Genomic DNA, 16492 nt, shown 5'->3' with positions numbered 1-16492 from the left:
GGGAGCTCCGAGCCTGAGACAACCTGAGCCCGACGCTGCTACCCTCCACAGACAAGGCGGTACAACCAGAGCGCGCTCCCAGCAACCGCTGTTCTCGCTGAGTTTGTAGCCATTACGTCACAGCCTCCTCCGCCCCCCATTGGGCGAGCCCGTCCAGTCATGTGACTCCAGCATGGCCTATAAATAAGGGCGAGGAGACGGCGGTGGTCCGCCATTTCGTGGACGACGGGTGTGGGAGAGTATCTGTTTGTGCCAGGCGCGAGGGGACCAGGAAGACCCAGCCGAGGGTGTGTGGATTTGAGCCTACGCGTTTCTAACCCGAGGTCTCGGTAAGTGACCAGCGGCTAAAGGAATGAGGTTGGAAATGGGCCTTAACGGGACCGAAGTGGAGCCAGGCCCAATGGCGGCGCCAGATTGAGACAAAGAGACGCTGCCGCCATTTTGTGACGTTCAGCACGGGGCGGTGGCGGGGGCCCCCGGCCCCTCGGAGGATATATCCAGGTCTCAAAGTGGAGGTGTTTTTAACTCTTCACTGGGGGCGTGAACCGGAAAGTGAGATTGCCCGAGAGTTGATGCGAAGGAGGACTCGGTAGTCCGTCGTACTCCGGGCCGCGGCTTTTCAATTTATGGCGCCTTTTTTTTTTTTTTTTTAGGCCCCGCGTTTTCTTAGGTAGCTGCTCATGATTTTTTTCCTCAAGTCAGTAATCAAGATTGGGCCTTTCGATCCATCCCTAGTAAATGATTTCTGTACTCATCTTCATTTTTATGTTCTTTTAACTTGTTATAGTCTGAACCCAATCACTTTTATTTTTTTAAACCGTTCTTCCTTGAGCTGTTTTGTTCTTGTAGCTCTTTCCATTAATACGTAGGCCTGTAGCTGGTCACGGTAAAGTTTTTGGAAAAAGGAAAAGAATCTATTCCCCTGCAATGGTTTGGTCTCATAACTCTCCTGGGTGCAGGGTGGGGTCACACAAATAGGATGTGTCTGGACTGGCTTGTTTAATTGGATAAGCCCGGAGAGAGAAGAAAGTGGCTCTTGAGCTGAGTTCTTGGACAGGCTGCTCTTTTATGCAGTTGTTACTGGCCTATAAGTTGATTAGATTCATTGCAGAGATGACTTCTTAAGTACTTAAGATTTATCAAAGCCCCCTAAGTGCCGTAAATTCTTGTATAACTTTTTTCCCCTGAGGTGAAATTAACGTAAGATTCATTTTAAAGTGCACAAGTTCACAGTGTTATGCAGCTATCACCTCTCTAGTTCTAACGCGTTTTATACCCCCTAAGGTGACCCGTACACATAAGCAGCCACTTCCCTTTTGCCTTGTCCCCTTTTCCTCCACCAGCCCCTGGTAGCTACTGATCTGTTTCTGGATTTACTCATTTTGGATATTACACATGCACGGAATCGTAATATGTGCACTTGTGTGTCTGGTATCTGTAACTTAGCATGCTTTAAAGTTTCATCCACGTTTGTAGCATTTATGGGTACTTCATTCCTGAATAATACTCCATCGTATGGATAATATATTTTGCTTATCCACTTACCTGTTGCTGGACATTTGGGTTAACACTTTTTGGGTGTTGAGAATAGAATGAGGTACATCTTTTAATAACAAGTTTGTCTTGCTGCTTGAGGAATGAAGCTGGTTAACTTGGCCTGTGAAGGCACATTAGTATCACTTTTCTAGTGGTTTGTCTTCAGCGAGTTGTATTTGCTTTTGAGTAGGCTGTCCTACTTTTCTAGGTGTTTTTTGTTTAGTTTTTTAAGATTAATTTGAAATAGGTAAAGTCTTTAACTCAGTTTCCACTTTGTGGTAAATGCTCCTCCAGTGTGTTGTTTCCCCTCACTTTTCAAGGAGGCTTCTTTTTTTTTTTTCCTTAGGCAATCTGTGCTGGCTTCCATGCAGTTATCGGTAACTGTTTAAAGGGTAGTGTTTTTAGTTTTGGGGGGTTTTAGTATTTTTGAATTCTTTCTTAAGGATCTGTTTTTCACTGTGTGGATTATGATATTTTGGGGTTTTTTTTGTTTTTTTACAGAAATGCATCGTGATTCCTGTCCGTTGGACTGTAAAGTTTATGTAGGTAATCTTGGAAACAATGGTAACAAGACTGAATTGGAACGAGCTTTTGGCTATTATGGACCACTCCGAAGTGTGTGGGTTGCTAGAAACCCTCCTGGCTTCGCTTTTGTTGAATTTGAAGATCCTCGAGATGCAGCCGATGCTGTCCGAGAGCTAGATGGGAGGTAATTTTATTGATTAATTTATACTAATGAGAAATAATGTTGATTGTGTTTTAATATTTAAAATCTCTAGGATACGTGACTTGTAGATGGCTTCTTGGCTATCTGAAATTGATGTTACTGGAGATTTACATAAACCTTTTCTGACAATCAAAGGAGTGAACAGTTTTAGTGTAGATACCTAGGAAAAGTTTCTTTTTATTCAGTTGGCCATTGAAGAAAATAATTTTAACGGTCAGTTCTTGGTGGGTGGATAGCTGCATATGGTTGAAACATTTTAATCTAAATGCACCACAAAGCATCAACTGTGCTGTCACCTTTGAATTGTTTCTAAAATAATTGTGGAATCAGACATTTCTCTTATGGTCACAAACTGATTGTAGGTGGATGATGGTTACGTGGGTTTATTGTACTATTATCTTTTACATGTTGGAAATAATTTTGTTTAGGAACTGTGGCTCATACAGCTATTTCCCTTTGCATTTACAATGGTCTGTTAGCTGGCTGATAAGCAACACCTGAGTCTTAACAGTGAACAGGTGTTGCCCTTCTCCTTCCTGGCATTTGAAAACCATTGGATTTCATGAAAACAAGGAAAATAATCCTTAAGATCCAAAAATTAAAGGGTCTCAGAGTTGGCTGTAAAGCTGTATAAAAGGTCATTTATCTAAGCAGGTTACAGAAACATTTTTCCAGGGCCCCACCTCTTGTCAGTCACTGTCCACATATGGTGAATTATCTAAACATAATGGTTGTGGACCAGTGAAGAGGTGGAAAATAACTGCCCTTTTTTTTTCCTCCTGTTCTCAGTAGCAGTTTCTTATGTGTCAAGTATTGTGTGTGATGATTGAGGGGAGAGGGAGATGTAAAATGGCCAGAATGCTTACTGCTACTTACCTGGCGGGGGGGGGGGGTTGGGGAGGAGAGGAGACCAACGGATACACAGAGTAAGATTGGTAAACAGTTGTTGCAGCCTCAAAGGAAGAAGTCAAAACAGGATGTACAGATGAACTAGTTCTGGGAGGATGAATCCAGGCGTTTTCACACTTAGATTGCACCTGTTAACATTGAGTCCAGTGATCAGACTAACGGCAATAAAATGTAAGGAAGTTGGTTTCCTTTACTAGAGAAAATAAGGGAACTAAAACTTGCTTTGGTATTAAGGATTCTGCAGACATTAAGATGTATTTTTTGCAAAGAAGCTAGTTATAGGAGTGGGTTTTTTTTTCACTTGCTTTAATCTCCTAGAAAGTCAGTTGGGCTGCTTTAAATTTAACGTTTCTTCTCCTCCTAGAACACTATGTGGCTGCCGAGTAAGAGTGGAACTGTCGAATGGTGAAAAGAGAAGTCGAAATCGTGGCCCACCTCCTTCTTGGGGTCGTCGCCCTCGAGATGATTATCGGAGGAGGAGTCCTCCACCTCGCCGCAGGTACTTAGAGAGAGCGTGTTTAGAGGTATTGGTGTAATGGAGTAGCTAATAGGAGCAGGTATTTCTCTTAAAGTTTGTTGGTGGGTTTTAAGTTTTGAGGAATCAGGTTTTTATGAAACATTTGCTGGGTGTAGTTTGGGATATGTGAGTTGTGCTGAGTGTTGGCTTGTCTTTAGGTCATTGTTCATGTTGGTAGTCAGTAACGTCTATCTTGGATCTATCTTCTAGTTCATCTTCTAGTTGCATCTTTCCAAGTCTTCCCTTATACTTCAATTTAGGCCTTTTTCCATTTCTTGACTCCATAATGACAAACATTACATTCAACTCTAGCTCTTCACAAAAATGTGTTTTCTATTAGCACGATTGTAATATTTATCAAGCAGGCAGCTGTTTTAATGTTACAACTGGTAAAGTAGAAATCATTCTGAAACTAACTTAAGTCACTGACCGATAAAGGGGGCTAAAGTAATCCCAGTCATCTGTTCTTCAAACCCAAATAGGAGAGAATGCAGTTTTTTTTATAATTGAAAATGGCATCATTCTTGGACCAGGCAGTATTGTCTGGATGCTAACTCCACATCTCCTCAAACCTCCAAATAGTTTCTGTAGGACTGAATTTACCTCTTACAGGTGAGTGAAGTCCTAGGAGATAGGAGTTCAAAATCTTGCCCCTTTTGCTGTTTTGAAAAACAAAACACACTGTTGCCCATCATAATAAAGAGTATTTGTTAGCTAATAGATGGTTGTACTGATGGCTTGTTTTTCATTTTTTTTTGTGCTTTTTGGTCCATCTATTAATAAAAATGAACCCCGTTACAGAGTCACCATCATGTCTCTTCTCACCACCCTCTGAGTCTGCATTAGCCAGTCAACTAGCCCTTTCAGCGTCATGTGACCAGCGCGCCCCATTCAGCTTGGCTGGTGTCGTTTCACATGACCCAGGCATGGCCAGTCGTCAGGTTGCACCGCCCTTTGGTTCCCGAGCATGCTGTTTTCTCTCAGCCTTCTCTCCAACCTTAACCAAATCGGCAGCAGCCACCTCGACCGCCCACACATTCCTGGCCAATCAGCTCAGCTGTTTATTTACCAAATGTCTTCACAACAACTACAGCAGCAGCCTTCGGCTAACAAAAAAGCAGGAAAAATCCACAACACCCCCTTCGCCAACCAACTAAATCCAACGCAACATCTGGCAAAACCTTTTCAGCAAATTCTTCCTGGCCGTCAGTCCGGCAGCCTCACCTCACCATTTCTAGCTTGTTGAAACCCAAAAACTAGTAAGTTTTTCCTGCTTATACAGTTTACTGCTGGTTAAAATAAGGAGTAAGCGGCTTAAAGTAATTCTTTTTTTCTGGATCAAAGGCTGGCTGTGCATAATTGAATGGTAACGTACATATATATATTGCTTGAATAAAACTTTTAAGGGTGATAGGGAACTCATAATGTAACTAGACCTTCAAGTGAAACTTATTTGCATGTGTGAGATGCCAAACTAAAAATTTTAATAACTCTAACAGATTTAGCTTTCCTTTCTAGCAAAAATTTGTTGAATCCTATCACCTTTAAATGGTTTTACTAACAGTTTTCAAAATTTTTAAATTATGGGGGTGAAGTGGGCCAAGCTAAGGTAATTTTGATAAGCCTAAACACACTCTTAAATGTGATGATCACAAATGCAGTTCTAATGTAGCACTTAATGGCATCAGTATTTACACCTAGCGCGTTTTCACAAAATTACACTATCCACCTGGTACCTAAGTCTTGTCATGGACTTGCAGGTTTGCATGGGTTCCAAATACTGGTTTATGGTACTGTTTTTGGAACTACTTGTGGGACTACATTTTGGTGTGGTGTTTGGGTAGTGAAGTTAGTTTGACATGAAGTTTTGCATTGGACAGATCTGCTGTGAAGCATTCTTTGTTAAAGTGAATCCATGGTTGGAATACCTGCTTTTCACTTGAGCTTTTGGTTCCTTAATCCTTCTGTGCCTTTTTTTTCTTTTCTTTTTAAAAAAAAAATTTTTTTTTTATTTTTTGGACGATGGGTGCCAGTTCTTCGGCACATTCACTGGGCCCAACAGTGAGATTGAAAAGTTGGGAAATGCCTCACGCCATAAATGCTAATTGACAATTGGCCTAATTTTCCTGTTTTCTGCTTTTAGATCTCCAAGACGGAGAAGCTTCTCCCGCAGCCGGAGCAGGTGAATAACCTTTTTTGGGGGCCACATTCTCAGAAGTGGGAGTGTCTGTGCTATTCCTAAGCTGTTTCCCAAATGACTTGGTTAATGGTGATAGACCTTGACTTCAGTAATGAATCAACTGGCATAGCTTTTAGCTTTCAAAAACTTCTCATAAGTATTTGTTGTGTATAATCCTGAATGGCACTGTTTTTCTTTTCCCTCTGACTTCAGGTCCCTTTCTAGAGATAGGAGAAGAGAGAGATCACTGTCCCGGGAGAGAAATCACAAGCCGTCCCGATCTTTCTCTAGGTCTCGTAGGTAAGATCTTTAATGACTTGAGCCATTTAAGACCTTGCATACATAACGTATTAAAAGTAGAAATAGGTCTTCTTTTAAGCCACTTGGATAAAAATTTTACAACTTTTTCCCATAAAAATCTTTTGATGTTTTGTCAGAGTGTAACGGAGTTACAGGTGTAACTTCTGTTTTTCTGTTTATCAGCCGATCTAGGTCAAATGAAAGGAAATAGAAGACCAGTTTGCAAGAGGAGTGGTGTACAGGAAATAACTTCATTTGACAGGAGTATGTACAGAAAATTCAAGTTTTGTTTGAGACTTCATAAGCTTGGTGCATTTTTAAAATGTTTTAGCTGTTCACATTTGTTTGTCTCTTGGAACAGTGACACATAAAGATGTAATTCTCTATGGTTTGAAATGGATCATATGAGGCATGTAATATCAAGAATTGTTACTTTACAATGTTCCCTTAAGCAAAATTGAATTTGCTTTGAATTTTTAGTCTTGCACAGACTGATAATAAACCTCTAACTCCTGCCCAGCTGAAGTGTGATGTTTAATATTACGGAAACAAAACTGGCAAAAATTGAAAAGACTCTGTAGCTGGGTATGGTATGCAGCTGTAGTTAAGCGGTCTTTAAAAGCTGCTGTGAACACAAGCCAGCAGGTAAAAATTAAAGCTGCACCCTTAAACTAGATTAGAGGTTTAAAAATTCCACTAGTCTTCACACCGGACAAGAGGTTGTCCAGTGGGTTTAGAATCTAAGAAGTTTCAAGAAAGTTAGTTTACCTTCTGTGATTGGTGTATATGGATACATAGCTCTTTGTAATATTATTTGGAAATTTGAGACTATTCAAGATACCTGTGTCCTGCCAGCTTAAGGGTACATTGTAGAGCTGAACTTTGAGTTACTGTGCAAGATTTTTTTTTTTCATGCTGTCATTTGTAATATGTTTTGTGAGAATCCTTGGGATTAAAGTTTTGGTTACAAATTGTTGTTTAACCTGAAAGCCTGTTTTTCCTTGCAAAACTAAAATCTGAGCTTGGTACCAATCAAGTCCAGGTATAACATTCCTATTGGAAGCCATACTTACATTTTCTTGTAAAGTGCTTTTGAAAATAAAATATTAACATAATTGTGTAATAGTTGAACCCACTATTACCATAGATCTTGTCCCATAGAAGGCAGTTGGTTACACAAATCTTATTCTGTAAGAAACACAATTTGAGGCTTTTGAAATGAAGGAAATTTTTGGTTGTCCACCTAAGCGATGATACATTTTTAGGAGTAGAAGCCAGTTCAAAGTCCTTGATATTCAGTGACCAACATTTTAAAATATAGCCACCTGATACATTATAATCCAAAGTTGCTGGTTAAAAAAAAAAAAATTAGCATGAATACGTTCCACAAAGCTTTTAAAAATTGCTTCCATTTTATATAATTTGAGGTGTTGCATGGGGATTCTAAATTGATCCATCATGATGTGAAATTCACTATATGGTTCAAATGTAACAGTGCAGAATTGAATATGGAGGCATGCATAACCTTCCTCTTAGAAATCTAGAGGAGTTGTAATTTCAAATTTTTGTGCAATTAGATTAAATCATAATGCAACAGTCTTTTGGCTTAGTTTCCTTAAATGTGCTGTTTAAAGATAGTTTTGGATTATGCTGTACTGACAATATGAAAGATAAGTCATTATATTAATCTATAAGGATGTTTTATAAGATGCAGATCCTAAACAAATTATTTCCAGTGGTCCTTCTTCACCCTTCATGCACATATCAAGGGAGGGAGAGTCCTGGGTGTCAGAGGGGGAGAATTGGTGTCAGTGGAGTTAAGTATGAGCCTCGTTAACAGAAGATACTTTTAAGACTGCCTATTGATTTACTGGGAGCTCGGGCTTTGGGCCTTTTGTCTTCTGGCATTTCATAGCTTAAAACTTTTGTTGGGGTCAAGCAAGGCAAGATAGCTAAGAATTCATGGAAGTAATATGGTACATCAATATTACACTGCTCTTATAAATCTACATGGGCATTTTTGGCAGTATACAACTTGCAGAGTCTTAAATTGGAAGGGTTTCTGTAAAAAGGATAGTGGATTATAGCTATAAAGTGGCTAATACAGACCTGATATAAAATTAACCTCTGGGATTTATCCTTAGGGTCCAAATTTGCAATCACTTTAACCAGAAACCCTAGCACAGTTTTATGGCTTGTTTAAAAATATGGAAGATAGAAATCTTTAAAACCTTACATTCTGGCTATTAAAACGTTCTCTACTGTAATTTCTGAAATTAACAAGTCCCGTTGGCCAGTTTTGTCTTGCATTCTCGGTTGAATATGATACTGAAAGTAGTCACAGAAAGTATGACTTGTGGTGTAATGATTACAGGTGTTCACTAGAGGTCACTATTAATACTTGGTGATAATTTAAGGAACATATCTAAGTTATAGTTGGTTTTTATGCTTTCAAGAATAGTTAATATTCTGTGGTTCTCAGTTCATTGTGGGTTACTTCTGACCTCCATGTCTTAAGCAGAAAGGTAAAGACAAAGATAAATTAGCCAGAGAAATTTTATTTTTATGAGATGTAGATACCTTTTATCTACTGTTTCTATGGCTTTTTACAGTTCCTTAAAAGATCATGTGATCAGTAGATGGCATCACCACCTTTTAAGACTCACCCATGTCTGGATGGAAAGTCCTGGTTGCTTTTATTGTAGAGTTATAGTTTATATTCTTACAGTGCTTCTTTATCAGGAATGGACTTTTCCAGGCCTACTGACTCATTTTTCCATCCCTGGTTATATAGGAACCACTGGTTTAGTACTTTGTATTAGTGTGCTTTTATTTTCAGAATCCCCAACATGATTTAGTTGTCAGACCTGGTTGGTGGTAATGTCTTCCAGTTGTATATTTTTGTACTAGACTGTTGCCTTCTGGTTTTCCTTTTTTTTTTTTTTTTTTTTTTTGAGAACATGGAAGATTTTTATAATTAAAGTAGCTGAAGAAAAACTGGGTTGGAGTATATTTTTATCAAAACATTCTGATAGTGTTGAATTCAATTTTATATGTCCACACAAGTTCTCTTCATCCTACTTTATTAAATTCGTTGGATACTTCAAACAAATTCAGCTGTATACAGCACACTTTAGAGAAGATAGAAAATTTGAAAGAGATATTGAAAATTTGTCTTGATAAACCTGGTATAACTGCTTAATTTTGTTGTACAAATTTTTGCTTATTGGAATTGCAGAAATTCATAATATGGTATTCTCATCATTTTGTATCCCAGTTCTTCCACTAACTACCTGGATGGAAGATGTGACAACAGCCAAAATGTTTCCCAGACTAATACATGAAATACATGTGTAGAACATTACTTCTCATCCTTAGTTTTTCCTTGGTTCTTCTCTGACATACATAAAACATTGTATTATATGATTATTTTACTAAAGTCTTAGAATCTGGCCACTTAGTGCCTTAGCTGTTAGTACATGTGTGTACTTGGTCTTGGAAGTGAAAATCTCTGGAAACATTGATACTTAGCTTCCTTGATAGTCTCATTTGGAGAGGTCCTGAGATGGAGAATATTTCCTTTATTTCCAGAGCAAAATTACACCTTCCAGAAAAGTAGTCTGTAGGTGACTTTTCCCCTCTCTTTTTGAAGTCCTATTCACTTGTGAATTGGCATTTTTGCTTCAGTACATAACTCATTCAGATTTCATTTGGGGGCAACTGAGCATTCTTTAGAGGTCTTTTTTTTGTGTGTGTGTGGTACGCAGGCCTCTCACTGTTGTGGCCTCTCCCGTTGCAGAGCACAGGCTCCGGACACGCAGGCTCAGCGGCCATGGCTCACGGGCCCAGCCGCTCCGCGGCATGTGGGACCTTCCCGTATTGGGGCACGAACCCACGTCCCCTGCATCGGCAGGTGGACTCTCAACCACTGCGCCACCAGGGAAGCCCTAGAGGTCATTTTTTTGTTAAGTCCCAAAACCTCAAATCAGAGCCAAGAGGGAAAGTTGCTGAAAAACTGCTTAATGAATGCTGCCTTGGAGGGGGGTGGAGGTGGCTGTTTGTATTGAACATTTGGAAAGAGGAATGGAAATGCTCAGTATATCATCATCAGTATATCAAGTTTTGAGAGCTGAAAGTTATTTTTGAGAGAACAACTCCCGCAGGAAACAATTTCTAAATCCTTTTAAACTTAGGCAGCTACTACTTTTAACCCAATCCAGCTGGCTCTGCCACCAGAATTTTTTATAATGAGAATTTATTTTTAGTTTAGATAAAATCCATGTTAAGCTTCAATAAGAGTGCTTTGCAAATAAATACAAATTGGAATGTTGATTTGTCATTTAATCCTTTTCGTGTCACACCTTCCCCACATGGTAGTCTATGACACAGGCATTTAATGGGGAATGGGGTACAGTGATAGGGCATAATACCAGCTCAGTATCTCAAAACCGGTAATATTTGACCTGTGTTCAATATTAGGATGTTGAGACCTTGAACTAAGTGTAAGTTCACCCCTGTTTTAGATTAGGATAAGTTAAGAGGTGTTGGTTGTAGGGCTTTTAAATACCCTAAGAGAAAGGCTCTTGGATCTTGAGGTGGCAAATAATCTTGAGAGTGCTTTGTAAAGCCCCTTACCTAGAAGTGGAAAACGAGTGAATTGAGTCAGATGGTAAGGGCTGTGTACTAAAGGCAGAGCTCGCAGTTAAAGGCTATGTGAAGAATGAAGTGAAGAAGTGAGTGTGAGTACCTTAATCATAAAGTAGAAGAGGGTAGGAGTACATAACTGCTTGGAGGTAAAAGTGAAAGGATTCTAAAACCATGAATTTACACCAATTCCAGTTTAATGATTTTTTGACTTTCCTTCAGCCCTATTGCCATACAAGCAGTGTGGGATAATTTGTCCAGCTTTAGTACTGGCAGGAAGGCCAAGAAGTTGGGAGTGTTACTGCCCTAATGAAAAGGCTGGCTCATGTGTCCCAGCTGTCTGGGGTTTAATGGGGACAGGAAATTCACTGAACTGGCAATCCTGGTTGGTTTTCAGTTGGCAATGTATAGCAGTCCCTCTGAAATGAAAGTGGCTTCCAGAAGTGAGGTTGGAAGTAGAAGTTGCCCACTTTGTAAATAGAGTAGGTGAACACTGATAGTTTGGAGAGGGCTAAGAAAGTAACTGCCTTTTCAGGTGCTGGAAGCTCGGGTGAAAACCAGTGGAGTAGTCAGGAAGTTTAAAAACACTTTTTTTTGCCCCATCTCTGCCCCACCATGCCTACTCACTCTGGCCAGCTATATCCTCCTGGAAAGGAAGTTTTGTTTTTGAGTACAGCTCTGCCAAACACTATCCTTTTTCTTATGTAATGCTTAATCACTTGGGAGGTGAGTATCCCTGTTAAACAGAGGGCAGAAAAGCTCCTCATACATAATTCCTCATCCTACCAAACAAGTACGAACACTCTTGGACTTAATGACGATTCGAGGTGATTTTTTTTGACTACGGTGGTGAAAAAGCAATAGGCTTAAACTATGAATTTTGATCTCCTTGGCTAGTGATGTTTGGCAGTATACTTTTTTTTTTTTTTTTTGCGGTACGGACGCGCAGGCACAGCGGCCGACTCTCAAGGGCCCAGCCGCTCCGCGGCATGTGGGATCCTCCCCGACCAGGGCACGAACCCGCGTCCCCTGCATCGGCAAGCGGACTCAGCCACTGCGCCACCAGGGAAGCCCCGGCAGTATACTCTTGGTGCAGGGGCAGCAAGCCAAGCAGTGGCTCCCAGTCAGCTATGTGATCACGAGAATAAACGACAAATACACTTAAAAAGCATTCTGGACTCATACACCCATTTTGTTTTTCGCTTTCTGTATTCAGTGAGTTACATGAGAGATTCAGTACTTTATGTTAGATGATTTTGCCCAACTGTAGGCTAATGTAAGTGTTCTGAACACGTTTAAGGTAGGCTAGATTAAACTGTGATGTTGGTAGGTTAGGTGTATTAATTAAATGTGGTTTTGACTTGGATTTTCAATGTATGACTGGTTTATCAAGATGTAACCCCATCATAAGTTGAGGAAGATCTGTAGTGTATTCAGCACTGAGGCCATACTTGGCTCCACAGCCCTTGTTTTCTGCTCACTGCATTTTTATTTTACAACCCAATCATAAGATGCCACTTAGTGACTGTCATGTTTATGGTAAAAGTAAATTGTACAGACACTGGAAAAGACTTACCTCCTTTCTAGAGGTAACTCGTTAAATTTGTTTTCTAGAAAGTTAGGCATACTGTAATGAGCAAGTATTTATACAGCTAAAATGCTAATCTTAGCTTTATCCTTATTACACATCTGAAGCATGCACATCTGAGGTGTATGTACATGTCATCTGGGCAAGTACCACAACTGTTAAGCAGTCAAGGTATTTCTTGCCAAAGGCCTACCTGGCTTAATTTAATGACTAATGCTTAATGACTAAAATGTCACTGTCAAGGACGACAAAGCTGTGCTAATGTGGATGGGTTGACGTTGATTCTGTCTGTCCATGTTCACTATTAACCTTGTGTCATGGGCATGCTTCAAAGCTATGACTAGTTGCTATGGCAACTCCGGTCTCCTGGTCTTGACATCACCCTTATAGGAATGTGGGAACATTGGTGAGTATTGCATTTTATATGAGGACCGGTAAACATCAAACTTACATTTGGGGCCTTTTAATTTTTTCAACTTTATAGAGAAAAGTGCACACTTTTTTTTTTTTTATAATGGAGTCTTCGAACACCCCAGAATTCCATGGCCAGACAAGGCTGTTGCAAAGATGAACGCACCTTCTCTGGTTTCAAAACTGGGTGGTTGAAGTTAATGCAGCATTTCTTAGTTGCTGGAGGAAGAAAATACTGGTTAAGCAGGTACATTCAAGTGATCAATTAGATTTTGACAGTGGACCTGGTGATTAAAGCTATTGAATTGCCTCCAGCAGCTGCAGCCTATTGACCTGGAAGAACATTCCATTCCTTTCCTCAAATGATTTGGATTCTCATAGAGGTGAATGGAAAGAAGGGTTTTTTTAAGTGCATCATCCAAGATTGGTTCCTCAACCAGGGCCAACTTTTTGGACTTGACAGCAGGTGACAGGAAGAAAATAGTTTAAAAGGGTATATCAGTAATAAGGCGAATGTACTCATCCTAGTATAGAGAAGGCTGGACAAGTTGTCCAACGTCACAGCCCACGAGTGATTGAGCTGTAATGGTGTAACCCAAGTTGCAAGACCACTTAACTGGAAGTGGCCTTAGAGTCCATAGTCCCAGTTCTACGTTTAGAGATGAGAAGGCGGATTTGCCCAAAGTCAACGCAGGGGCACCATGGCAGAGCTGGAACAAGGATTGCCCCAACAGCTAATGAAGTGCTAGTTCAGGGAGGAGTATAATGTTAAGGCCTTCAGGCTTTGAAGCCAGTAGCCAGGGTTTGAATCCTGGCTTCCTCACTTATAGCTCAATGACCAGCTGCATAATTTTTGACACTTCCATTTTTCTCATCCATAAAATGGGTAATGATAGAAAATAATTACCTCCTGAAAATATCTTGAGAACACAGTGATGTGATGCATATATGGCACTCAACACAGAGTGACACTGCTCAGTAAGCATTAGCTGTTATGTGGCAGGCTAACACTGGTATGCAGTAAGCACTAAAGGAATGGCTTTTAAGCAAAACTGACCCATTTTGGTGCTGGGCAAGCAAGAGCGCCCCCAGTGCATTCTTGCATTCCCCAGTGCATACGAAGAGTGTTTCCACTGACCCTGTTCCTTACCCACTTTTGAGTCCACTGTCCAGTTTGAGTTGAAGAGGCATGGATTTGAGGGGTCCAAGGTCAAGAGGGACATTTGTGGTAAAAGGGGTCTGGGCAGATTTCAAGAAAGGGGTTTCTGAAGTCACAGGGATAGGCAGGTGGGAAGGATAAGATGAAGGATTAAAACCGCTAGATGGCTCTTTAAAAATGGGTTTTCACATTAGCCCAGCCTGTAATCAAATTTCCATCTTCTGGCTGTGTGTCTGGGACAAGTCACATCTTAATTTCTTATTTGTAAAGTTGGGGATAACAAAAACACCTCAGAGGGCATTAAACTGGTCACTCTTTATGTCTGGTATTTTCCACTCTTTGCTGGAATCACATGGGGGAACTTTTGAAAACTAATACCTGGGCCCAGCCCCCAGAGGTGTTATGATTTAGTTTGTCTGAGCTGGGAGCTTGGTATCGGAATGCTTTAAAAGTTCCCCAGGTGATTCTAAGGAGCAGTCAGGATTAAGACCTGTTTCTGATCCCACAGTAGTCCTGTGGGTCTGTCTCCTCCCTATGCCAGTTCTCCCAGGCCTCCCCGTATATGGAGCAAGGCACATCCCTGTTCTTGCCTCTTAACCTTGCTGGGAAAGGCAGCTCTGGTTCTGTTCTGTATAGAGGCTGTGAAGCCGGATTGAAAACTCCTAGCATTCCCTGGGTGCTTGCCTTGGTGTCACCTAGCCGCTGGATGAGATTGCTTTCACGAGAAAATGCTTTGTTCCTTCATTCATCAAGCTGGTTGCTGGTGCTGGGGTTATCCCTTGAGCAAGGTGTGGGAGAGAAAATGTAGACCAGAAAGGGCGCTGAAATTGAATTACCGTGCGCTGAGCACACGTATGGTGCTTTTTCTCATCAACTCTGTGATGTTGGGGTTCTCTCTCATTTACTCAAGAAGCTCAGACAGGGAGAGTGGTCTCAACCATATCAGACTGGGGCCCCCTTTCTGTAAAAAAAAAAATTTTGAAATGATCCTTCACTATTCTGAAGTGAAACCCATTTTCTACACTATTTAAAAACAAACAAGATGAAGGCTTTAATATAAAAAAGGAAAGCGGTTTATAAAATATTATGTATTTCTGTATATTAGGCATGACTGCTAGAAGACATAAGAAGTCAGATGCTTAAACCCACTTGAAGCTATTCCATACTTGCCCTATAAGAAAATTAAGAGTGAAGGCACATATAGACATCAGAATAAAAACTACAGTCAGGGGGGCTTCCCTGGTGGCGCAGTGGTTGAGAGTCCGCCTGCCGACGCAGGGGACACGGGTTCGTGCCCCGGTCCGGGAGGATCCTACATGCCGCGGAGCGGCTGGGCCCATGAGCCATGGACGCTGAGCCTGCGCGTCCGGAGCCTGTGCTCCGCAATGGGAGAGGCCACAACAGTGAGAGGCCTGCGTACCGCAAAAAAAAAACAAAAAACAACCTACAGTCAGGAAGTAATGATAGATCAGACTTATTTGGATATGATAGGAGAGAGGGAGAAATAAGCTTAACTGAAGTAGGGATAACATGCCAAGACAAATAGACTGCTGAATTGGAGAAATGAGAAAGTACAGTATTCTCACAAATGAGCTGGGCCTTAAAACTATAATGTCAAAAAATAAACTCACAACAGGACTTCCCTGGTGGTCCAGTGGTTAAGACTCTACACTTCTTTTCCAGTCAACAGCCTGAGGTGACCTCTAAAAATGGTTCGCTATTCACTTGACCCAGAAAACCCCACAAAATCATGCAAGTCGAGAGGTTCAAATCTTCGTGTTCACTTTAAGACCACTCGTGAAACAGCCCAGGCCATTGAGGGTATGCATATCCGAAAAGCCACCAAGTATCTGAAGGATGTCACCTTAAAGAAGCAACGTGTGCCATTCCGTTGTCACAATGGTGGAGCTGGTAGGTGTGCCCAGGCCAAACAGTGGGGCTGGACGCAGGGTCGGTGGCCCAAAAAGAGTGCTTAATTTTTACTGCACATCCTCAAAAATGCAGAGAGTAATGCTGAACTGTAGGGCTTAGATGTAGATTCTCTGGGCATTGAGCACATCCAGGTGAACAAAGCCCCCAAGATGCGGCGCAGGACTTACAGAGCTCATGGTCGGATCAACCCATACATGAGCTCTCCCTGCCACATTGAGATGATCCTTACTGAAAAATAACAGATTGTTCCTAAATCAGAAGAGGAGGTTGCCCAGAAGAAAAAGCTATCCCAGAAGAAACTGAAGAAACAAAAACTTATGGCCTGGGAATAAATGCTGCAAAAAATAAATGCAAATAAAAGTAAAAAAAAAAAAAAAAAAAATCCACACTTCCACTGAAGGGTGCACGGTTGGATCCCTGGTCGGGGGAACTAAGATCCCTCATGCTGCAAGGCCAAAAAACCAAAACAAACAAACAAAAAATCCAAACCTCACAACATGGGGCAGGGGGAGGGGAGTAAATTAAAAAGTACCTATCCCATGGGGTTGTTATGAAGGTTTAAGTGAATTAATACATGAAATGTGCTTAAA

At 40.9% G+C, this 16492-nt stretch overlaps 1 protein-coding gene and 1 pseudogene across 1 annotated transcript; both read left to right on the top strand.

Annotated features, from left to right (window-relative positions):
• The first annotated feature begins 208 nt into the window (after nucleotides 1-208).
• Nucleotides 209-7546, top strand: SRSF3 (serine and arginine rich splicing factor 3). Its single transcript, XM_029243350.1, has 6 exons — nucleotides 209-329; nucleotides 2038-2245; nucleotides 3537-3671; nucleotides 5833-5871; nucleotides 6082-6168; nucleotides 6352-7546. The coding sequence occupies exons 2-6, from the start codon at nucleotides 2040-2042 to the stop codon at nucleotides 6377-6379; spliced, it is 495 nt and encodes a 164-aa protein (XP_029099183.1). The 5' UTR covers nucleotides 209-329; nucleotides 2038-2039; the 3' UTR covers nucleotides 6380-7546.
• An 8119-nt stretch (nucleotides 7547-15665) lies between these two features.
• On the top strand, nucleotides 15666-16274 carry LOC114907741 (annotated as a pseudogene).
• The last annotated feature ends 218 nt before the right edge of the window (nucleotides 16275-16492 follow it).

Source organism: Monodon monoceros, unplaced genomic scaffold (assembly GCF_005190385.1).
Source record: "Monodon monoceros isolate NGI ecotype Baffin Bay Population unplaced genomic scaffold, NGI_Narwhal_1 Super_Scaffold_3, whole genome shotgun sequence".
Taxonomy (NCBI): domain Eukaryota; kingdom Metazoa; phylum Chordata; class Mammalia; order Artiodactyla; family Monodontidae; genus Monodon; species Monodon monoceros.
Note: the sequence above shows the minus strand (reverse complement) of the source record. Positions and strands in the feature narration are given on the sequence as shown.

Bases quoted from the DNA above. Each gene is read 5' to 3' on its own strand.
- SRSF3 (XM_029243350.1), top strand. From the start codon at position 2,040: ATGCATCGTGATTCCTGTCCGTTGGACTGTAAAGTTTATGTAGGTAAT. The intron at 2,246-3,536 runs GTAATTTTATTG...TTCTCCTCCTAG, and splicing joins GTCCGAGAGCTAGATGGGAG to AACACTATGTGGCTGCCGAG. The intron at 3,672-5,832 runs GTACTTAGAGAG...TTCTGCTTTTAG, and splicing joins AGTCCTCCACCTCGCCGCAG to ATCTCCAAGACGGAGAAGCT.